The following is a 24,144-nucleotide window of genomic DNA, read 5'->3' as shown; positions in this document are numbered from 1 at the left end:
GCACAGGGGACACACAACCAGGAAGACAGAGAGGACACAGCAGGTGCAGGGGACACACAACCAGGCAGACAGAGAGGACACAGCAGGTGAAGGAGACACACAGCAAGGCAGACACAGAGGACACAGCAGGCACAGATGACACACAGCCAGGCAGACACTGAGGACATAGCAGATACAGAAGACATCCACAGTAGACTGACAAGCAGGCAGCAATGGAAGAAGCAGACAGAAGCAGGATGTTGAGCTACCCAGTTTTCTGCACTTTCTGCCATATATATGACTACCTCCCCTCTGGGAGGCAGTCTTATGTATACGCCCGATGTGGAGAACTGAAGAGCCTGAAGAAACAAGTCAGACTCCTTTAAGGCAGAATATTGGAACTGGAGGCACTTCAAGCAGTGGAAGAAGACAGAGATGCAGAGAACTTCAAGCAGTGGAGGAGGAACACAGAGATGCAAAGCACATCAAGACAGAGGACACCATTGAGGAAGAAGTCCTAGAGCTGGAGAAGCTCATAGAGGCATACAGGGAGGATGTGGAAAATCACCAGCAACAGTGGAACTGCTGAGAAGCACCTATAGAGTGTGGACTACCCAACGGATAACCAACATGAAAAAATGGATGAAACAGCAGCAACAACGAAGGAAAAAGACCTACGACTGGAGAGATGGACGTATACCATGGACCCGGATCTATGGCTGGAGAATCAAGAGAAGATAGAGAGGACAGCATTTGTAGTGGGGGATTCCATCATCAGACAAGTCGACAGCCATATAGCGAGAGGAAGACTGGATTGGCTGGTGACCTGCCTACCAGGAGCCAAGGTAGAAGACATAGTGATCCACATTGACAGGATCATCAACAGTGTGGAAGAAGGCGATACGGTGGCGATGATCCATGTGGGGACGAACAACGTGACCAACAGGAACTACAACAGGGAAGTACTGAAGAACCAGTTCCAGATGCTAGGAAGGAATCTGAAGACCAGAACACAGAGGATAGCATTCTCAGAGATCCTGCTGGTACCCATTGCTGACGAGAAGAGGCAGATGGAGCTGCAAGCAGTCAATGCATGGATGTGGTGCTGATGTGAGGAAGAAGGATTCCACTCCATAGTAACATAGTAGATGACAGCAAATAAAGACCCGAATGGTCCATCCAGTCTGCCCAACCTGATTCAATTTAAATTTTTTAATTTTTTTTCTTAGCTATTTCTGGGCAAGAATCAAAAGCTCTACCCGGTACTGTGCTTGGATTCCAACTGCTGAAATCTCTGTTAAAACCTACTCCAGCCATTCTACACACTCTCAGCCACTGAAGCCCTCCCCAGCCCATCACCCACCAAACGGCACAGACACAGGCCATGCAAGTCTGCCCAGTACTAGCCTAGGTTCAATATTTAATATTATTTTCTGATTCTAGATCCTCTGTGTTCATCCCACGCTTCTTTGAACTCAGTCACAGTTTTACTCTCCACCACTTCTCTCGGGAGCGCATTCCAGGCATCCACTACACTCTCTGTAAAGTAGAACTGTAGGGTCATGAAATAGTTAACTGTTGTTTAAAATATTGCTCTGGCCTACATAGCTGAAAACAGTGTATAATCTATTGACTGCATCTGCCTAAAATGTATGTCCCTACCTTACCACATTGTAAGCTGAATAGATAAGAGTTTGAGCTATGATGTACCCTGCCCTTCTGTACATTTAACTGCAAGAGTTAGATAAGTGTCCTGCTAGTGACCTGCTAGTGTGAGCTTAGAACCAATGAGTGTCAAGAAAAGTAACACGTGAAAAGCTTTTTCTAGAATTCAGTTGTATAGCCAGAAAAATGAATAAATATCTCTGTAACTTCCTGGTTTCGGCACTTCTGAGCCAGCTTGGAGCTCAGGGGTCCAGAATGCATGCTGTGAATAAAACTTGTACTTTCTTCACGCCTCTGACTTTGTGTGTCCAAGTGACCTTTCATTTGGCGCCCGAACAGGGACTTGAAGGTCTCTTGACCACTGGTTACTCGATTGGTCACTTGTTTCTGGTCCTACGGCTGATATGTCTGCTTAGCCGGCTGCCTTCCTTTTGGGGGGTTGGCAGACCTCAGGACGTTGGACCGCTTCAACTGACTTATCTAGTCTCAGTTTAAAGTACAAGAATCTGTATCTGTATCTGTACCTGGAGTGGCCACTATCTGGTAAGTGGGGATTGATCATCCCTATCCTGTCTCTCGTCTCCTGCCTAGTAAGCCACGTGATCTGTCGCTGAAAAGTTGTGGGAAAGGGATTCTAGGAACTGTTATTTTCTGGTTGAGTAACTGAACTGAAATCTGTTGTGTTTTGTGTGTTTGAGAGTGTCTGAGACGTCCTTGAGGACGAAGCGAGTGTGGACCTGTTAGTACTGCGTTTCCCTAGTCCAGAGATGGGCGGGGCCAGGAATTCAGGGAAGTGTTTTTGTCCTCCATTGCACAATGGGGGGATGTCTGTCTACCTGTGGGGATCCCTTGATATGTTAGCTAATTTTAAAAAAGGAATTTGTCTTTGATTATACTTAACAAATCAACCCTTATTTGTCTGTGCCAGTTAGAATGGCCGATATTTGGTGTGGGCTGGCCCCCTCTGGCTCCCTGGAAGAGGACATAACTCGTCAGGTTTTTATGCATTCGTTTGCTGTCAGTTCCTCTTCCAGTCAGCCAATTTTTGCATTCCAATGGGAAAACCCTTCCACTGGACAAACCTCCTAAGTAACCTGGACCCGTCTACCCCAGGGCTTTAAAATTAGCCCCTCTCTATTCAGCACTGCCCTTGCTTCAGACCTTGCCAAATTCTTCCCTTCATCTGATTCCCAAGTCCTGCAGTATCCCGGGTTTTTTTATGAGTTCTGTCTGTCCAAATGTATTAGTGAAGTTTAAACTGTCAGTTGTTCACAGCATGAGAAGAGAGTACTTTTCCTTTTGTGCTGATAAGGGCCATGAAGTGTGTAGCACTTCCAATGTGGTTTCTCCTGAAACAGATAAGTGGTTTTGCATTTGAAGTTTTTGGCTATGTTATAAAATGTATATGCATATTCAGAAATGCATATAAACGAAAAATATGATTTCTGGAACTTATATTCCATGCTAAAAAGAAGTTCTTTGTCCAAATTTAGTAGTTATTTGTCTAAATTTAAAAGTTCTGAAAAGGACTACATCTGTAATTTGATCTCTTTGATCTTTAAGCAACTCTCTCTCCTTTGTGAAATTCTGTAGGAAGGGGGAGTAAGTCTCTACTGAGACCCATGTTGATTGTAAAAAAAAATAAAAATGAACAGTGTTTAAACTTGTGAGTACAGTAAAACTTTGGTTTGGGAGCATAATTTGTTCCAGAAGTATGCTTGTATTCCAGGGCACTAGTGTACAAAAATATACATACTTGTATTGCAAGCCCTTGCTCGTTTGGAACAGTCACTGCATTCCTGCAGCGTCATATAGAGAGGAACCATTGGCTCAGTTGTGAAAATGTGATGCTTCTATACTGTATGTACGTGTATTGCAAGACGTTGCTGGTATAGCAAGTTAAAATTTAATCATTGCTTGTCTTATAGAACACTTGCAAACCAAGTTATTTGCAATCCAAAGTTTTACTGTATATTCCAATCTTTGTTTTGTATTTCTGTATATAAAAAATGTAAGTTTAGGTATAACAATGTAATTTTTAGGAATGCTTTTGTATTGAAGTAAATATTTTTGCCAGTCAGCTGATAGTGAAGGGACTGCTGCTTTAGAGAGCGCTTGTGTCAGACTACCCTGCTTAGTGGGTGGATCCAGAACTGCATTTTAGCTTAATTTTATAAGTCAGCTCTTTGGGGTAGGAACCTGATATAGAATAGGGATTGAGAACAATTCTTATGTGTTAGTACACATCTTAAGTTCTATTACTTTGTACCTTCTCTAATCTTTTGTAAACCACATAGCTCTTCACGGTATTGCGGTATATAAACTGTTATTATTATTATTTATCTGAGTCTTTCAGATAGTGGGTCTGCCTTTTAAATTTTCCTGTGGCCATATTTACATTGATTTCAAGTATGCCTTCCTCGTGTCACCTACCTTGGCTTTCAAATCCAGGTCCCTTCCTACACCTGTGTCCAGGCTGTCTGTAGTCTCCCTGTCTCTGATAACTGCAAGGCTCTGAGCACCTTTCTCAGTATTGCAGGATACTGTCTCATCTGGATCCCTGATTTCTCTACTATTGCTCGTCCTCTGTATGATTCCACCAAAGGCGCTGACTCAGCCCCTTTTGTCTGGACCCAGCTTCAGGAGCGGTCTTTTCGCTGCCTCCAAAAACTTCTGACTCAGGCCCCTGCCTTCTGGCCCTTCTGCCCATGAAGCTGAGCTGTATGCCCTCACTTCTGCCTTGCGCCACTCTGCCTCTCAGTCTTGCAATATATATACTGACTCCAAATATGCTTTCCTTAACTTGCATTCCCATAGGGCCATCTGGAAACATCGAGGTTTCATTATAGCCTCCGGCCGCCTGATCCATCATGCTCCCCTCATTCTTGACCTTCTTGAGGCCGTACAACTACCCTCACGTGTTTCTGTTATGCACTGCCATGCTTACAGATGCGTGACGGACCTTGTCTCTCGTGGCAATGCCCTTGCCAACCGCACAGCCCGAGCTGCCAGTCTCTGCCCCCTCTTTCGGCTCCTCTGTATACAATCATTCCTTTTCTGGATTCCCTTACACCCCAGTACGCTTCTCAGGAACAGACTTGGGCATGCATTATTTTGGGCCAGTCTGTCCTGAAAGGGGGGTGGATACAAAATGTGCCAATTCAAGTGCCAATCCAGACCCACACACTGATACTTCAAACGCAAGCACAGCACCCTCATATTCATTCCTCAACACCTGGCCCTCACGATTGTCAAAAGATGCCATGATCTGGCACACTCTGGAGAACCCGCTATGAAAATTGACTCTCAAGAGACATTTCTTTATCAATCACCTTGATCAGCTAGTCCGGAATATTGTCCGACAGTGTGTTGTCGGTTCTAGAATAAAATTCCCAATCAGATGACTGCCACCTCTTGGATACCAACCTATTGGAACATATCCGATGCAGGTTCTGTCTGTAGATTTTACCCACATGCCCATTTCCTGTTCCCTCAGTCACTTCCTAGTCTTCACAGACACCCTGACTAGATGGGTCAAAGCCTTCCTTACTTGCACTGAACGCGCCAGAGACGTAACCAAACACCTCCTGAATAATTCCGTGCTTTGGTCTCCCTGTTTTTATAGGCAGTGACAATGGCCCTGCTTTCATTGCCGATGTTGTCCAACAAATTGCTCAGGCCCTCCAAATTGAATAGAAATTATATGCTGCTTACCATCCTGAGAGCTCTGGTCAGGTCGAAAGAATAAACAGAACTCTTAAGACCCTTCTCACAAAATGAATTGAAGAAACTAATCTGTCCTGGCCTGTCCTGATGCCTTCTGTTCTTTTTCAGATTAGATGCATCCCATCTAAGCCCCATTTGAGCTCATGTCCAGCCGGCCACCACCCATTGTGAACCCAGATCCTGGTTCCTTTGCTACTCTGGGATCAGATATCCTCCAGAGTCAGGTCCAGTCTTTAGCTAAAGCCCTTCAAGAGCTCCACAAATGGGTCCTGGAAAGGGCCCCACTATCGATAGCTACACAAGTCCATGGGTATGTCCCTGTAAATACAGTATGGCTAAAACTTGGAAGTCAGACCCCCTGAAACCTAGGTGGATAGGTCCTTTTACTGTCCTAATTTCTTCTCTTACAGTTGTCAAAGGTGTCCGGACATGAAACTTGGTTCCACTACAACACGGATCTTCAGCTGAAGCTTTCTAAGACCTCAAAAGTTCTGAATATTTACCACTGTACTTAGCAGGTGTTCTGAATATAATTCTTTATAAGTGTTTGAGTTTAATTGACTGCCTGTGGTTCACCACTGCCTTTAGCAAGTGTCTTGAGTATAACTGTTTGAAGTTTTCTAAGTTGTACCTGAAAGAAAAATGAGTTTCCTATTTTAGTATATATATATATATATATATATATATGATATTTGTGTTGCCCTCACTTATGTTTCTTTCTTTTGTATTTTGTACTTAACAAGTGCCCCTAGCCCTTTGCCTGATGTTTGTTTGCATGAAGGAGTTAAGTACAGTGTCAAACATTTGAGGGTATTTTCTGTTTTCAACCTACTGGTGATGAAGTTTAAAAGTGGGCGGAAATCTGCATTGATGATGTTGAGGGTCCACTTATCAACTAGACTCTTATTGTAGACCCCACTCGCCCGGTGTCTTTGTATTGTGATACATGTGTGCTATTTGATGTTTCTCAAGGTCATGGTACTACCCCTAATTCAGTTTTGTGTGGTTCCCTAGATTGACAGCGTTATTATACCAAATGTGCTAAGTATATAGGTCTGTATAACCTGATGCCTTTAAGAACTGCCCCTATGAGGAAACCTTCACTAATGGTGGAGCCTGTCCTTTATGAGAAAGAATACCCCGTCTGCCTCCCTTACTATAGGTCCTAGCTCCGGCCCCTTGTGTACTACAGGCTACTGTAATCCCATGGTTTTCACTATCACTGACCCATATAACTGGAATGCCAATGTCCAAGTCCAGAAGGCCAGAGACTGCATGGCATTGTATATTGATGGTAAAAGGTGAGACCCAGGTACTGATGTATATGTCCGAATTGTATCCCACTCATGTGCTCCTGTCTATCACTCTGTGGTGTTTCCCCAGTTTTATGAAATTATGAAAGTAGATACTAATATCCTGTAATCACTAGAAATCTGTTTATATAGTTTGCTGAAACTATAGGTCAGACTCTTAATGTTAGCAATTATTTTGTATGAGGAGGGACTGGTATGGGAGAACAGTGGCTATGGGAGGCAATGCAGCTGAACATGTTAAACCTGACTTCACAGACCCTCACTTTTACGTCAGGTCCACGACCTTCACGATGGGCCTTGTGAACCTCCATTGTTGCTTCCCACTGTCTTCAGCCCTTCAGACACTGCTTAATGGAACTTCCTATGAATGATGGTCAGCTCCTGATAGTTGATACTGGCTCTGTGATCTGTTTGCCTACTCTTGATTGCCTGCTAACTAGACTGGTACATTTGTGCTTTGCATGATTCGTCCCAGCTTCTTCCCGATGGTGAACACCTGGGAGCCCCTGTATTCAACACCAGAGGTCGCCAAAAGCGGTCTACTTCCACCAATTCCCTTAAAATAGGTGAATGGGGTGATGACTGGCCTGCAGAACGGATCATTGCTGCTTATGAACCTGCCACATGGACCGAGGATGACACCTGGGGCTATCGGACCCCAATTTATATGCTGAACTGCATTATTTGTCTATAAGCTGTACTTGAACTGATAACCAATGAGACCTCCCGAGCTTTGAGTACCATTGGCAGAGCGAATGCTAAAATGTGCACTGCTATTTATCAGAATCGTCTAGCTTTGGACTATTTACTAGCTGCTGTGCCTGTGATAAATTCAACCTCTCCAACTGCTGCCTTGAACTTGAGTAAAGTGATTGAAAACGATGTGGATCGTATCACCAAACTGGCTCATGTTCCTGACCAGACCTAGCGTGACCTTACTGCAGACTGGATCTCTGGTACCTTCAGCTCCTGGTTGCCCTCTGGTTCAGCATTGAAGATCATCTTGCTGGTTGCTGCCCTGTCTTCTCTGCTCCTTTGCTGCCTGCCCTGTATGGTCCCCATAGCCATAAAGCTGCTCCACTGAACTATGGACTCTGTTGTCAAACGTTCCACTGCTGCATTGGCCCTCTCCCAGTATCGTCCCTTACCCACTGGGAACCCCGACTTTCCTGACCCCTAACTTTATTTTGTCAGGCTTGGCTCCTTAGGTACGCCAGCCTGAAAGGGGGGAATGTAGGGTCATGAAATAGTTAACTGTTGTTTAAAATATTGCTCTGGCCTACATAGCTGAAAACAGTGTATAATCTATTGACTGCATCTGCCTAAAATGTATGTCCCTACCTTACCACATTGTAAGCTGAATAGATAAGAGTTTGAGCCATGATGTACCCTGCCCTTCTGTACATTTAACTGCAAGAGTTAGATAAGTGTCCTGCTAGTGACCTGCTAGTGTGAGCTTAGAACCAATGAGTGTCAAGAAAAGTAACACGTGAAAAGCTTTTTCTAGAATTCAGTTGTATAGCCAGAAAAATGAATAAATATCTCTGTAACTTCCTGGTTTCGGCACTTCTGAGCCAGCTTGGAGCTCAGGGGTCCAGAATGCATGCTGTGAATAAAACTTGTACTTTCTTCACGCCTCTGACTTTGTGTGTCCAAGTGACCTTTCAGAACTTCCTAACATTGCCTTTGAATTTACCACCCCTCAACCTCAAATTATGTCCTCTGGTTTTACCATTTTCCTTTCTCTGGAAAAGATTTTGTTCTACGTTAATACCCTTCAAGTATTTGAACATCTGAATAATATCTCCCCTGTCCCTCCTTTCATCTAGGTATACATATTCAGGGCTTCCGGTCTCTCCTCATATGTCTTCTGGCGCAAGCCTCCTATCATTTTCGTCGCCCTCCTCTGGACCGCCTCAACTCTTCTTATGTCCTTCACCAGATACGGTCTCCAAAACAACACAATACTCCAAGTGGGGCCTCACCAATGACCTGTACAGGGGCATCAAAACCTTCTTCCTTCTACTGGCTACACCTCTCTTTATATATCCAAGCATCCTTCGGGCAGCAGCCACTGCCTTGTCACACTGTTTTTTCACCTTTAGATCTTCGGACACTATCACCCCAAGGTCCCTCTCCCCATCCATGCATATCAGCTTCTCACCTCCCCAAATGCATTACTCTGCATTTCTTTGCATTGAATTTTAGTTGCAAGGCATTAGACCATTCCTTTAACTTTTGCAGATCCTTTTTCATATTTTCCACTCCCTCTACGGTGTCTACTCTGTTACAAATCTTGGTATCATCTGCAAAAAGGCACACTTTTCCTTCTAACCCTTCAGCAATGTCACTCACAAACATATTGAACAGGATTGGCCCCAACACCGAACCCTGAGGGACTCTACTACTCACCTTTCCTTCCTCCGAGTGACTTCCATTAACCACCACCCTCTGGCATCTGTCTGACAGCCAGTTTCTAACCCAGTTCACCACTTTTGTTCCTAACTTCAGCCCTTCAAGTTTGTTCAACAGTCTCCTATGAGGAACTATATCAAAGGCTTTGCTGAAGTCTAAGTAAACTAGATCTAGCATATGTCCTTGATCCAGCTCGATGGTCACCCAATCAAAAAATTCAATCAGGTTCGTTTGGCACGATTTACCTTTTGTAAAGCCATGTTGTCTCGGATTCTGTAACCCATTAGATTCAAGGAAGTTAATTATCCTTTCTTTCAGCAACACTTCAATTATTTTTCCAACAACTGAAGTGAGGCTCACCGGCCTGTAGTTTCCTGTTTCGTCCCTGTGACCACTTTTATGAATAGGGACCACATCTGCTCTCCTCCAATCACCAGGAACCACTCCCGTCTCCAGAGATTTGTTGAACAAGTCTTTAATAGGACTAGACAGAACCTCTCTGAGCTTCCATAGTATCCTGGGATGGATCCTGTCTGGTCCCAATACTTTGTCCACCTTCAGATTTTCAAGTTGCTCATAAACACTCTCCTATGTGAACAGCGCAGAATCCACTCCATTTTCTCGTGTAACTTTGCCAGACAATCTCGGTCCTTCTCCAGGATTTTCTTCTGTGAACACAGAACAGAAGTATTTGTTTAGTATTTTCTTTTTCCTCATCACTTTCCACATATCGGTTCCCAGCATCTTTTAGTTTAGCAATTCCATTTTCATGTTCCTCCTTTCACTAATATATCTGAAAAAAAAAATTTCTCCCTTTTTTACATTTTTAGCCATTTGTTCTACTGCCTGTGCTTTCGCCAAACCTATCTCTCTCTTGACTTCTTTCAGTTTCATCCTGTAGTCCTTTATGCACTCCTCTTCTTGGGTTTTTTAATATTTCACGAACGCCAACTCTTTTGCCTTTATTTTCTCCGCCACTAGCTTGGAGAACCTTTTTCTCTTGTTTTTATTGATTTTCTTCACATAAAGATCCGTAGCCATTTTTATCACTCCTTTCAGCTTAGACCACTGTCTTACCGCTTCTCTTATGTCCTCCCATCCTAACAGCTCTTTCGTCAGGTACTCTCCCATTGCATTAAAGTCTGTACATTTGAAATCTAGGACTTTAAGTAACATGCGGCCGAGCTCCACTTTAGCCGTTATATCAAACCAAACCATTTGATGATCGCTACTTCCCAGATGAGCACCCACTCGAATATTAGAGATACTCTCTCCATTTGTGAGGACCAGATCCAATATCGCTTTTTCCCTCATGGGTTCCATCACCATTTGTCTGAGCAGAGCCTCTTGAAAGGCATCCACAATCTCCCCACTTCTTTCCGTTTCCATAGACGGAACATTCTAGTCCGCATCCGGCAGGTTGAAATCTCCCAACAGCAGAACCTCCTCTTTCCTTCCAAACTTTTGGATATCCACAATCAGATCCTTATCAATTTGCTGTGATTCAGTCGGAGGTCTGTAGACTACACCCACGTAGATAGAAGTTCCATCTTCTCTTTTCAGAGCGATCCATATCACTTCTTCCTCTCCCCAGATCCCTTGCATTTCGGTCGCTTGGATATTGATCTTTACATAGAGAGCTACTCCTCCACCTTTTTGACCATCTCTGTTCTTCCTAAAAAAATTATATCCCAGTATGTTTGCATCCCATACATGTGATTCACTGAACCATGTCTCTGTGATAGCGACAATATCTAGATCTGCCTCTAACATCAGGGCTTGCAGATCATGAACTTTGTTACTTAGACAGCGAGCTTTTGTGGTCATTGCTTTCCAGCTATTTTTCAGTGGTAATCTCCTTTTTCTTATAGATTTTTGTTTCGTTTCACTTGAGTTGCTGATATTGTTTATGTTGCAATCTTTACTACTATCACATCTTTTTTTTTGCCGGGGGTGGTCTCTATAATTGTCCTTCACACATACACCACCCCCACCTTCTATTTTAAATGCCTTGAAACATATTGTCTAAATTTCTCTGCAAGGTTTCTTTTTCCTGCTGTAGTAATATGTAGCAGATCAGTGCAATATAGCTTCTTGTCCTTCCATGTATTTCCCCATCCTCCTATGAACCTGAAGCCTTCTTGATGACACCAGGCTTTGAGCCATCTATTAAAGTCCTCTGTGTTTTTCACTCTTTGCTCTCCCTTTCCATATGCAGGCAGTATTTCAGATAAAGCTAAAGTCTTTACAAAAGGTTCCACGCCCTCAACAAGCTCCCGAAAAGTTTTCTGTGCTGCAAGTGTGGATTTGTTGGTCAGGTCATTTGTTCCCAGATGGATAACAACATCAGTGTTAAAATCCTTAGTTTCTTCCTTAATTATAGTCTGTATTTGCCTGGAACTCCTGGTAGTTGAGGATCCTGGAAGACATTTCACTATTTTGGTCTCCTTGCCTTGTTCCAAGGTTAATGCCTCTGATGATGGAATCCCCCAACAGTAATAGTTTTCTGTTTTTGGCTTTTTTATTTGTGCATAGGGTACGCTTGTTCTCTTGAGTTACTTTCATTGGTTCCAGTCCTACCTCCCTTTTGTTTTCTTGAGTATCGCAGTGCACTAGTGGAGCGAAGGAATTCTGTAGAGGTAATATTAGTGAAGGTGGATGTTTCTGTGTTACATGTCGCAGTCTTCCTGAGCCTCTGAGACCCATTTATTTCTGGGCTGTTTTATTCTTTGAGGTAGAGGTGGTAAGTTGGTATGAATTTGTGAAGCGATGGAAGCTGCTTTAATTGTATTCAATTCCTGTTTAAGTTTGCAGAGCTCCTCCTTAATACTAGCAAGTTGAAGACAGATGGGGCAAGCCTTAAGCCTCCAAATAATGTGTCTTGGAATTAGAGCACCACAGTGATTGCATAGAATAAAGGTCATCTTGATTGGTTGCGAAGTGACTTGATTTGAGTAGTCCTGATTATTTGTGTCTCTATATATGAAAAGTGGTCCCTGGGGTGGGTGGGACTATATGTCTTACCCTTATTCCTATGAAGGGAAAGAGGAAATAAAATTTAACAAAAGAAAGACAAGGGTTTATTTTTTGTGGGTTTTTCAAGTAAGAAACAGGGAGGAGGAGAAGAGAAATTAAGTAGATATAATGCTGAAAACAGTGAAAAGAGCAGAATATGAAATGCTGAATAACTTAGCTTTTAGAAGTTCACAGAGCAGACTTGTTCACAGCACTGTCCCAAAGATAATGCAGTTAACCTTAGTAATAAATCAGAGCCCCCTCCCTTCTACACCTAATCAACAGAAAACAATGGCTGAAAACTAGTAAGTCAGAAATACAGGCTCTATACCAGATTAGTAGCTACCCTACTTTACTCACTCTGTGCGATAGGCACCAGGATTTAATTAGAGTTAATATAAGTCTTACCCTTATTCCTATGAAAAGGAAGAGGAAATAAGATTTAACAGAGAAAGAGAAGGGTTTAAATTTTTGTGTGCTTTGTTTTTTAAAGTAAGAAACAGGGAGAAGGAGAAGAGAAATTAAGCAGATATAATGCTGAAAAACAGTGAAAAGAGCAGAATATGAAATGCTGAGCAACTTAGCTTTTAGAAGTTCACAGGGCAGCCTTCGTGTGAAACTGGATGACATTCTGGGGGAAGAGCAAGCTATACAGGAAGGATGGACTCCACCTCAGCAGAGATGGAACAAGGCTACTTGCAAGCAACATCAAGAGAGAAGTTTTTAAACTAGGAAGAAGGGGAAAGCAGACCGTCGATCGAGACAGAGAGTCTATGGTTCGGGTGCCGGTATATCCAGAGGATACTATACAAGAAGATAGAGGGAAAGATTCACTGGATCACAGGCAAGACAGATTGAAAGGGACACAAGAGGGAAGGAAATGCAAGAAACAAACAGGCCGCAAACTCAAGTGTATGTACTCGAATGCAAGGAGCCTTAAGAATAAGTTGGGTGAATTAGAAGCTATAGCACAAAAAATAACATTGGCATCATCGGCATCACAGAAACATGGTGGACTGAGGAAAACATCTGGGACACCATGCTACTGGGATACAAACTATACCACAGAAACAGAGTGGCTCAAAAAGTTGGGGGCATTGCCATATATGTCAAAGAGGGAGTTGAATCTACTGGAGAGAACACACCACAACCGTCAGATAAATTAGTCTGTATGGGTCAAAATTCCAGGAACAAATGAACTGGAAATGAAGATCGGCATCTACTACCGACCACCAGGGCAGTCTGAAGAAATTGACGGAGAAATGATGGAAGAGATTAAACTCAACTGCAAGGGAGGCAACACAGTTATCAGTTGAAGTTATGGGTGACTTCAACTATCCGGGAATAGACTGGAACCTAGGAACCTCTGGCTGCAGTAGGGAGACCAAGTTCTTGGATGCTGTAGGCAATTGCTTCCTGGAACATCTTGTCAAGGAATATTCAAGAGGAAATGCAATTCTGGACTTAATTCTAAATGGACTGCGAGGACTGGTGCAAGGTGTAGAAGTAGAAGGATGCTGGGAAACAGTGATCACAATATGATCCACTTCGACCTGGACGCAGGGGAGAAACATCGGTGCAGATCGACAGCCACAGAACTGGGTGGCATTTATATCCCAACGTACTGATATAATTTTTAAAAAACGAACTTGCAGAGCTATTGTTAGCAATGCACACTACCAGAAGACTGGAGGGTAGTCCATGTAATGTTGGTTTTAAAAAGGGTTCCAGGGGTGTTTCTGGGGATTTATAGACTGGACATTGGTACAGGTAAAAATGCAACATATGCACATACAAACCCCCTCTTTTATTAAGTGTGCTAACTGATTTAGTGTGCTCTGAATGTTAACGTGACCCAGCAGTGGAAAATTCTTATGTTCTTATGTTCATAGAATATAATGGGCACATTAGCATTTAGCACACACTAAATCAGTTTGTGCAACTTAGTAAAAGAGGAAGAAAGTTGTTCAAAGTTGTTAAATTTCAAGAAGATTGTGAAAAATTATGAGAACCCTGCAAGGCTGGGGGACTAGGTTCAAAGTCTTTGATAGGATCCTAGATCAGCTATGAATGCCAGAGGTTTAATTGGCACTGTCAACTGAAAATCACCATTGAAGCCAATTAACATTGGAATTCACATCCAGTTTGTTTCCACACATTAACACAGCTTTAATCATAACTCAGAATCATATTAATTCAATACAATTTATAACAATATCAACTACTCAATATATCTCCCCCAAACCCTGGAGTTATTTAGTATTGAAATAGCCCCATTCCAACTTCCCAGATGCTAATTCATTCCCAAAACAACAGGATCCACCATGTTGCAGGGGCTCACATCCTTCCATGGTGGTGCTGCACACAAGCAGACACATAGCATCCTCCCTCCCCTGATCTCAAATTTCATCCACCCTGAGATGAAATTCCCTTAATTACCTGATACTAGAGAATGACACGGGGAAAAAAATCTGTCCCCGTCACCGCCCACCATCCTCTGCACCGCTCCGTCACCGCCATTCCCTTCACCGCCCCGTCACCGTCACCGCAATCCCTTTCACCGCAATCCCTTTCACCGCCACTGCCATCCCATTCACCGCCCCGTCACCGTCCCCGCAGCATCCATATAAGCCTTAGTACTGTAATATTTAACATAGTAACATAGTAGATGACGGCAGATAAAGACCCGAATGGTCCATCCAGTCTGCCCAACCTGATTCAATTTAAAAATTTTTTTTTTTTTTTTTTTTTTTCTTCTTAGCTATTTCTGGGCGAGAATCCAAAGCTTTACCCGGTACTGTGCTTGGGTTCCAACTGCCGAAATCTCTGTTAAGACTTACTCCAGCCCATCTACACCCTCCCAGCCATTTAAGCCCTCCCCTGCCCATCCTCCTCCAAACGGCCATACACAGACACAGACCGTACAAGTCTGCCCAGTAACTGGCCTAGTTCAATCTTTAATATTATTTTCTGATTCTAAATCTTCCGTGTTCATCCCACGCTTCTTTGAACTCAGTCACAGTTTTACTCTCCACCACCTCTCTCGGGAGCGCATTCCAGGCATCCACCACCCTCTCCGTAAAGTAGAATTTCCTAACATTGCCCCTGAATCTACCACCCCTCAACCTCAAATTATGTCCTCTGGTTTTACCATTTTCCTTTCTCTGGAAAAGATTTTGTTCTACGTTAATACCCTTTAAGTATTTGAACGTCTGAATCATATCTCCCCTGTCTCTCCTTTCCTCTAGGGTATACATATTCAGGGCTTCCAGTCTCTCCTCATATGTCTTCTGGTGCAAGCCTCCTATCATTTTCGTCGCCCTCCTCTGGACCGCCTCAAGTCTTCTTACGTCAAAGTTCCTGCTGCTGAACTAGAGAAAGAGATATTCAGCTGGCAGGGCTTTGTTTATAAATTTTTATCAACACAACTAATATACTACTTTATCCTAAAGCAAAAAATAAATAAATAAATATAATTTTTTTTCTACCTTTGTTGTCTGGTTTCTGCTTTCCACATCTTCTCATTCAATTCCTTCCATCCACTGTGTGTCTTCTCTCTGCGTCTTCCATTTGCTGTTACTGTGCCTCTCCCTTCACCCTCCCCAAATTGGTCTAGCACCCATCTTCTTCCCTCCGCTCCCCCATAGTCTGGCATCTGTCTTCTTCTCTTCCAGCATCTTCTCCCCACTCTGTCTTCCACATTTCCCTTCAGGGTCTGTTCTTCTCTACCCTCTTTCAATGTCTGTTCTATTCCTTTCCATCACCACCCTTCCCTCCCTCCTTTACAATCTGTTCCTTTCTACCACCCTTCAGCTCCTCTCGCGTGGCCTATCTATCTACTTCCCTCCCTCTTATTTTCGTGGCACGTTACAATGTAATTTGTGCAAGCCGCTGGAGCCTGCGAGCTCTGTCCCTGTCCCATTCCCACATACTATCTCGCTTCTGTGTTCCTATTTTCCCCATTTCTAATATCTCTCTTATGTATCTGCCATTGCCCCCCCCTGTGTCCATATACCATCCCCATGGCATGTCCCCTTTATGTCTCTGTCCCTATGCCCCATGCACATAATTTCCCCTCTTTCAGTTACCTTCCTCTGTCCAGATTTCCCCTATCTTACTCTTCCATACTAGCGTGTCTCTTCTTTTCAACCCCATCTAGCTCCCTCTTTCTCCCCCCCCTGCTTCCAGCATCTGGCTCACCTGCCTGTCTTCCCCTTTCTTTCCTGCTGTGGGTTTCTTTCTTTCCCTCTTCATCCCCTTGGCCCATAATATTTTTTCCTTTCACTCCTTCCTTCCTAGTATGAGCCGGGAACAAACGCGATCTCACGGTCTAGCAGCCCCCACCTACCCGATCGCAGCGTTTAGCCAGCTCCCTCCCTCCACCTCATCTTACATTCTGAGTTTGCCGGCTTCCTTTTTCCCCAAGCCGCACACGTTTAAAAAGACACGCACGTGCGGCTGCGCGAGTCCATCAAGCTTCTCCTCTCCTGCAACTTCCTGTTTCCGGTTGCGTCGAGGAGAAGCTTGATGGACTCGTGCAGCCGGGCGTTCACGGCTTTTTGAACGCGTGCGGCTCAGGAAAATGGAAGCCGGCAAACTCAGAATTTAAGGTGAGGTAGAGGGAGGGAGCTGGCTAAACGCTACGGGCGGGCGGTGGCTGTGGGGACCGCGCGATCCTAAATGCCTCACTGTGGAGACAAGACCATTCACAGCTCCACGGGCAGTGAATGGCCCTGTCCCCGTCCCCGCAGCGACTGTTATTTTTCATTCCCCATTCCGGCAGGTTACCCGCGGCTAAACGCAGCTAGCCGCAGATAACCGCCACCGTGTCATTCTCTACCTGATACCTTTCCTCCACATACCAAGCTACAACCCACCTCCCCCTCCCACCCACTCGTCTCCAGTATACCTGCTTCATTTTTTCAATCAAGTTCCTTATATTCAACTTGTATTTTATCTGTTCTATATATTACTTCTTTCCGTGCCATGCCGGTATTTTCTGCATTATATTGTAAATGCTTTCTGTCTTTATCTGTTTTTAAGTCCACTATTCTAATTTGTACTTTATCTGTATCCCATGTATTAGCTCACCTTGTTGTGAACTGCCTAGAACTTTTTAGGTATGGCAGTATATATGAATAAACCAAATCACACTCAGCCCAAAAACATGGGAGGACATGGAGGAAAGAATGTCACAAACCTCACAAAATACCCTTCCCCCTCTCTCCCAACTAATGCCCAAACCCAGCAAAATCTACCCCATACCTCTTAGCTATAATCACCAACCCACCAATCCACTGATCTCCTCAAGCCTAACATGCTCACTCCAACTAACCTGCACGTTACCATCTAGACCATCTTTATCCTCCACCAACCATTCTTTACCCTGCCCCATCCAATTAGATACCCCCACTCTCCACATTCTGATCCCTCTCATCACTCGACCCAACCCAACTACCTAGTCTGGGTGTACTTTTAAAAATGATTTAAAATAATTAATTTGTAGGAATCTAATTCATTAGGCATCTACAACTTTCATATACTGTATATATTTAGGCATTTTTAAGAACATGAGAACATAAGCAATGCCTCTGCTGGGTCAGACCAGAGGTCCATCGCACCCAGTAGTGCTGCCCGATTTACAATTCAAATCGGTTCACCGATTCACTTTGGGTAAATCAATTCGAATCGATTCAAAACAAAAAAAATCAGCTTCCCAATTCGGCTGACCCTCCTCCCTCACCCCCTAAAGCATGAGCGGCAGCGCTGCTCTTGCTGGCCAGCCTCCGCCGCACTTGCTTTAGGCGAGGGGGGAGCCTCAGCTGGTTACTGCTGCTGTACAGTTCCCCCCCATAGCATCTGGCTTCCCCCCCACATCTCGCTTCCCCCCTGGTCTCCCCACACTGACATTTATCTTAATGAAGCAGCCTGCAGCAAGATTGTGATGCCAGCGATCTTTGCACTGCTTCATAGCTGTTTCCTCTGCAACAGTCCCGCCCCTCCTCTGATGTCAGAGGAGGGGTGGGACCGCGGTGGAGGAAACAGCCCCGAAGCAGTACAAACTTAAGATCGCTGGCATCGGGATCTTGCTGCAGGCTGCTTCGTTAAGGTAAACGCCGATGCAAGGAGGCCAGGGGGGTGAGCAGTCCTTTGGGGTGGGGGGTAGGGCGAGCAGTCCCTTGGGGTGGAGCAGGCAGTCTTTCAGGGGGGACAGGCCTTCAGGGGGGGGAGACAGGCCTTCGGATGGATGCAGGCCTTCAAGGGGGGACAATCCTTCAGGGGGATGCAGGCCTTCAAGGGGGAGACAGGCCTTCCAGGGGGGACAGGCAGACCTTTGGGGGTAGGATGCAGGCAGGCCTTCGGGGGGACAGGCCTTCAAGGGGAAGAGAAAGGCCTTCGGGAGGATGCAGGCCTTCAAAGGGGGACAGGCCTTTAGGGGGAAGCAGGCCTTCAAGGGGAGACAGGCCTTTGGGGGGATGCAGGCCTTCAAGGGGGGACAGGCCTTCCAGGGGGACAGGCAGGCCTTTGGGGGTGGGATGCATGTCTTCAAGGGGGGACAGGCCTTCAGGGGAATGCAGGCCTTCAAGGGGGAGACAGGCCTTTAAGGGGGACAGGCAGGCCTTTGGGGGTGAGATGCAGACCTTCGGGGGAACAGACTTTCAAGGGAGGGGACAGGCAGGCAGGCCTTCGGGAAGATGCAGGCCTTCAAGGGGGACAGGCCTTCGGGGAGAAGCAGGCCTTCAAGTGGGGGACAGGCCTTTGGGGGATGCAGGCCTTCAAGGGGGAGACAGGCCTTCCAGGGGGACATGCAGGCCTTTGGGGGTGAGATGCATGTCTTCAAGGGGGGACAAGCCTTCGGGGGAATGCAGGCCTTCAAGGGGGAGACATGCCTTTAAGGGGGACAGGCAGGCCTTTGGGAGTGGGATGCAGGCAGGCCTTCAGGGGTGGGATGCAGGCCTTCGGGGGGACAGACCTTCAAGGGAGGGGACAGGCAGGCAGGCCTTCGGGAGGATGCAGGCCTTCAGGGGGGACAGGCCTTCAGGGAGAAGAAGGCCTTCAAGGGGGGGACAGGCCTTCCATGGGGACAGGTAGGCTTTTGGGGGTGGGATGCAGGCCTTCAAGGGGGGGACAGGTCTTTAGGGGGAGGTACAGGCCTTCGTGGGGACAGATCTTCAAGGGAGGGGGCAGGCAGGCAGGCCTTTGGGGGATGCAGGCCTTCAAGGGGGGACAGGCCTTCAAGGGGGGAGACAGGCCTTCCAGGGGGGACAGGCCTTTAAGGGGGACAGGCAGACATTTGGGGGTAGGATGCAGGCAGGCCTTCAGGGGGACAGGACTTCAAGGGGAGGAGACAGGCCTTCGGGAGGATGCAGGCCTTCAAAGGGGAACAGGCCTTTGGGGGGAAGCAGGCCTTCAAGGGGGGACAGGCCTTTGGGGGGGATGCAGGCCTTCAAGGTGGGACAGGCCTTCCAGGGGGACAGGCAGGCCTTTGGGGGTTGGATGCATGTCTTCAAGGGGGGACAGGCCTTCAGGGGAATGCAGGCCTTCAAGGGGGAGACAGGCCTTTAAGGGGGATAGGCATGCCTTTGGGGGTGGGATGCAGGCAGGCCTTCAGGGGTGGGATGCAGGCCTTCGGGGGGACAGACCTTCAAGGGAGGGGACAGGCAGGCAGGCCTTCGGGAGGATGCAGGCCTTCAAGGGGGGACAGGCCATCTGGGAGAAGCAGGCCTTCAAGGGGGGGACAGGCCTTTGGGGGATGCAGGCCTTCAAGGGGGGACAGGCAGGCCTTTGGGGGTGAGATGCATGTCTTCAAGGGGGGACAGGCCTTCGGGGGAATGCAGGCCTTCAAGGGGGGACAGGCCATCTGGGAGAAGCAGGCCTTCAAGGGGGGACAGGCCTTTGGGGGAATGCAGGCCTTCAAGGGGGAGACAGGCCTTTAAGGGGGACAGGCAGGCCTTTGGGGGTGGGATGCAGGCAGGCAGGCCTTCTGGGGTGGGATGCAGGCCTTCGGGGGGACAGACCTTCAAGGGAGGGGACAGGCAGGCAGGCCTTCGGGAGGATGCAGGCCTTCAGGGGGGACAGGCCTTCAGGGAGGCCTTCAAGGGGGGGACAGGCCTTTGGGGGATGAAGGCCTTCAAGGGGGGGGTACAGGCCTTCCTTGGGGACAGGCAGGCTTTTGGGGGTGGGATGCAGGCCTTCAAGGGGGGGACAGGTCTTTAGGGGGAGGTACAGGCCTTCGTGGGGACAGATCTTCAAGGGAGGGGGCAGGTAGGCAGGCCTTTGGGGGATGCAGGCCTTCAAGGGGGGAAGGCCTTCAGGGGTGGGTTGTAGACCTTTAATGGGGGACAGGCCTTCAGTACATGGAGGGAGGGAGGGAATTGGGGGTTCAAAGAGACATGCATATGCCAGACTTTGGGGGGAAGAAATAATGGGTCTGAAAATAGAGGAGAGGGAGAGAGATGATAGACCATGGGATTTAGGGATGAAAGTTACAGAAAGGGATAGATGATGGACCCTGGGGTGGTGGGGAAGGGGGGATAGATGCTGGATGAAAGGGTAGTTGAGAAAAGGTGGATCTGTAGAGGGAGATGAAAAAAAGGAAAGATGCGAGACCTCCTGGGGAGGGAAGGAAAATGGAACGGGAGGACAGGGATAGCAGATGGATGAGTAGCACAGAGAAAGAAGAAAGAAGGATACCCTGGCTAGCAAGTTATCAGAAGAAAACCAGAGCCTGGGGCCAACAAGATTTGAATAATGATCAGACAACAAAAGGTAGAAAAACTAGATTCATTTTCTGTTTTGTGATTACAATATGTCAGATTTGAAATGTGTATCCTGCCAGAGCTGGTGTTAGACCACAAACGTGAACTAGGATTTAACAGAGAGAGGAAAAGTCTTTTTTGTTTATTTTATTTACACCACAGCGCCAGTGTGGTTAGGAGAAGGCAAAGGGGGTGAAGAGGCTATAAAATAAACCCACCAGGATGTTTGAAAAAAAAACACCCAATTGGGCAGGAAAATCGAATTGAATCAAATCGAAAAACCAATTCAATAGGCTGAATCGAATTGAATCAAATTTTTTTTCCTGAATCGGGCAGCACTATTGCCCAGCACTCCGCTTAAGTGGCGGCCCATCATGTCCAAGACCTGTATAGTAATTCTCTATCTATACCCTTCAATCCCCTTTTCCTTCAGAAAATCATCTAATCCCTTCTTGAAACTCTGTCCTATCAATCCCTCTGGAAGTGCATTCCAGGTGTCCACCACCCTTTGAGTGAAAAAGAACTTCCTAGCATTGGTTCTAAATCTGTCCCCTCTCAATTTTTCCAAATGTCCTCTCGTTCTTGTAGTTTTTGAAAGTTTGAAGAATCTGTCCCTCTCCACTTTCTCTATGCCCTTCATGATCTTGTAAGTCTCTATCATGTCCCCTCTAAGTCTCCGCTTTTCTAGGGAAAAGAGCCCCAGTTTCTCTAATCTTTCAGCATATGAAAGCTTTTCCATACTCTTTATCAGTCATGTCGCTCTTTTCTTAACCCTCTCGAGTATCGCCATATCCTTTTTAAGACACGGCGACCAGTATTGGACACAGTACTCCAGATGTGGGCGCACTTATACCATGTCTATGACAAACATAAATACATACACCTAAAGAATGCAATGTTCAGCATTATATAAGATATTCATGTAAGTGAGCATCATACCTGTACCCGTCCCATGCTTCTTTCCCTATGAACACCTCCATGTGTCTCACTCTAGAGGAGTTATGCAAATTCAGACAATTCTGCTGTTATATGAAATTTTTTTCTACCTATCACTATCAATGAATATTCTTACATGCTGCCTTGGGAATATCTAGATAGTACTGGGGCGATGCATGTATGGAGGTTAGAGTATTTAATAGAGGAATTAATAGTAGAGGAATTAATTTTCTAGACAGAGATGATATTGATCTCACAATATAGTGCTGAACATAGTGGCTAGTATTGAGAGTTGGGAGAAGAATCTATTTCAGTTAATGAGGGAAATAATTTATTTATTTATTCAATTTTGTATACTATTCTCCCAGGAGATCTCATAATGGTTTACATTAATTTATTCAGGAATTCAAGCATTTTTTCCTGCAGTCCTGGCTTGCTCATGATCTATCTAATGTACCTGGGGCTATGGTGGAATTAAGTGACTTGCCCAGGGTCACAAGGAGCAGTGTGAATTTGAACCCACAACCTCAGGGTGCTGAGATTGTAGCTTTAGCCACTGTGCCACACACTCTTCCTTAGCCATTGTGCGTCACTATGGGCAAGAGACAGAGGGGTCCTTTTACTAAGGCGCGCTAGTGTGTCAGCATGCACTAAATGCTAGCACAGGCAAATGTGTCCATTATATCCTAAGGATGTGTTGCCACTCATTAGTATTTAGCGTGTGCTAATATTTAGCATGTGCTTAGATGCACTAATGCACCTTAGTAATAGGACCCTTAGAAACATAGAAACATAGAAATAGACGGCAGATAAGGGCCACGGCCCATCCAATCTGCCTACCCTATTGACCCTCCCCTCCAAGAAAGATTGGAACTGCTGATATCATTGTATGAGTTAAAAGAACACAATATTTCAATTATTAATAATTTATTATTAATTGGAAAATCTGTAGGTTACTCCATTCTTGCAATAATGGAGAATAACTGATAAATATAATCCTATCACTAAAGATAATATACTATACATAGTAATATTGCTCTGTCCTTCAAAATATTATATTTAGTAAATGCAGATTAACAATTATTATAGACCGAATGAGCAATGTTGATAATTAGTATTATTATGCCTCTCACCAAACATTTATTAAAATTAATATGTATCTTTCAGGTAGTAAAGGCAGTTATTCTGTAAAATTATATTAAAAAACTGCCTCATTTTGATATTGCATAAACAGACCAGGAGGATTTATCCCATGAGATTCAGTCTTTGAATACCAGAGCTATATAAGGACCACATTCCCCTTCAACATTGAAAGATACTAAAGAGTGGATTTACCAAGATCTGTTTATTATCCTTCATCAAAATTAAATGCCATCACAGAGGAAGAGCAAACTTAACACCTTCCAATTAAACAAATACCATCAATAGACTGTAACCTACCCTCTCTAACTGCATTCCATATGTATTTTTCATAGAGTTCTTCACTGTCAGTTTAATTTCCATCCTATAAGTTCACATAGAATTTTTCTTTTTTCAACCATCTTTATTTTCTCTTCTTTATTAATTTCCAGGTACTTTAGTTAGATTGTGAGCCTTCGGGACAGTAAGGGAATTTTTAAGTACCTTCTTACTTCTCATTTATAATCTTAATGTATATTTTCTTCAAACCGCTTAGAACCTAACGGATGTAGCGGTATATAAGAAATAAATTACATTACATTACATTACATTTTATAGGATAAACTATTATAGAACTTGAAAGATGGGAAGATATCTGGTTCCAATTTTCTTGATGCTTTTCAATATCCAATGGAAAACTGACTGTAAAAGTTCAGGCAAAACTTACAAGCGGTTTAATGCAGGATATCACAGAGCTGGGGACATCATAATTGGAGGAATCATATCTCTTAAGACTATGCAAATTGACGTGCATCTAACTTTTACACATTCTCCAATAATAGAAGGACTTCTTGTGTAAGTAGCATTGTGGCTAAGCTTCTGTGCAAGACAAAAAACTGAGTGTTTTATTTAAAATTGTTACAGATGTAAAAAAGAGGTATTAAGTGGAAAAAGATCTGAACATGTAGTGAAAAAGATGTGAAAGCATTGTAGTTGAATTCTTAACACTTATTTGAATATAGTTTTTTCATTAGTAAGTTTTTAATTTTGCTAGCAAACCTACCCCCTCTTTTATAAAACTTCGATAGCAGTTTCAAACAAGGAGAGCCACGCTGAATGGCCGGCACTGTTCCCGATGCTCATTGAGTTCCTCTGAGCATCGGGAGCAGTGTGGGCCATTCAGCGTGGCTCCCCACGCTAGAAACTGCTATCACAGT

General features: G+C 44.9%; 1 protein-coding gene across 1 annotated transcript in view; it reads left to right on the top strand.

Annotated features, from left to right (window-relative positions):
* The first annotated feature begins 23,658 nt into the window (after window positions 1-23,658).
* LOC117346860 (vomeronasal type-2 receptor 26-like) overlaps window positions 23,659-24,144 on the top strand; it is a 164,008-nt gene continuing 163,522 nt past the window's right edge. The window contains exon 1 of the mRNA XM_033917028.1: window positions 23,659-23,782. Within this exon, the coding sequence (XP_033772919.1) occupies window positions 23,724-23,782 (59 nt within the window). The 5' untranslated portion in view covers window positions 23,659-23,723. The remainder of the gene's footprint in view (window positions 23,783-24,144) is intronic.

The sequence above is a fragment of the Geotrypetes seraphini genome, chromosome 12, assembly GCF_902459505.1.
Source record: "Geotrypetes seraphini chromosome 12, aGeoSer1.1, whole genome shotgun sequence".
NCBI classification, from domain to species: Eukaryota; Metazoa; Chordata; class Amphibia; order Gymnophiona; family Dermophiidae; genus Geotrypetes; species Geotrypetes seraphini.
This window is presented reverse-complemented; position numbering and strand designations above follow the sequence as displayed.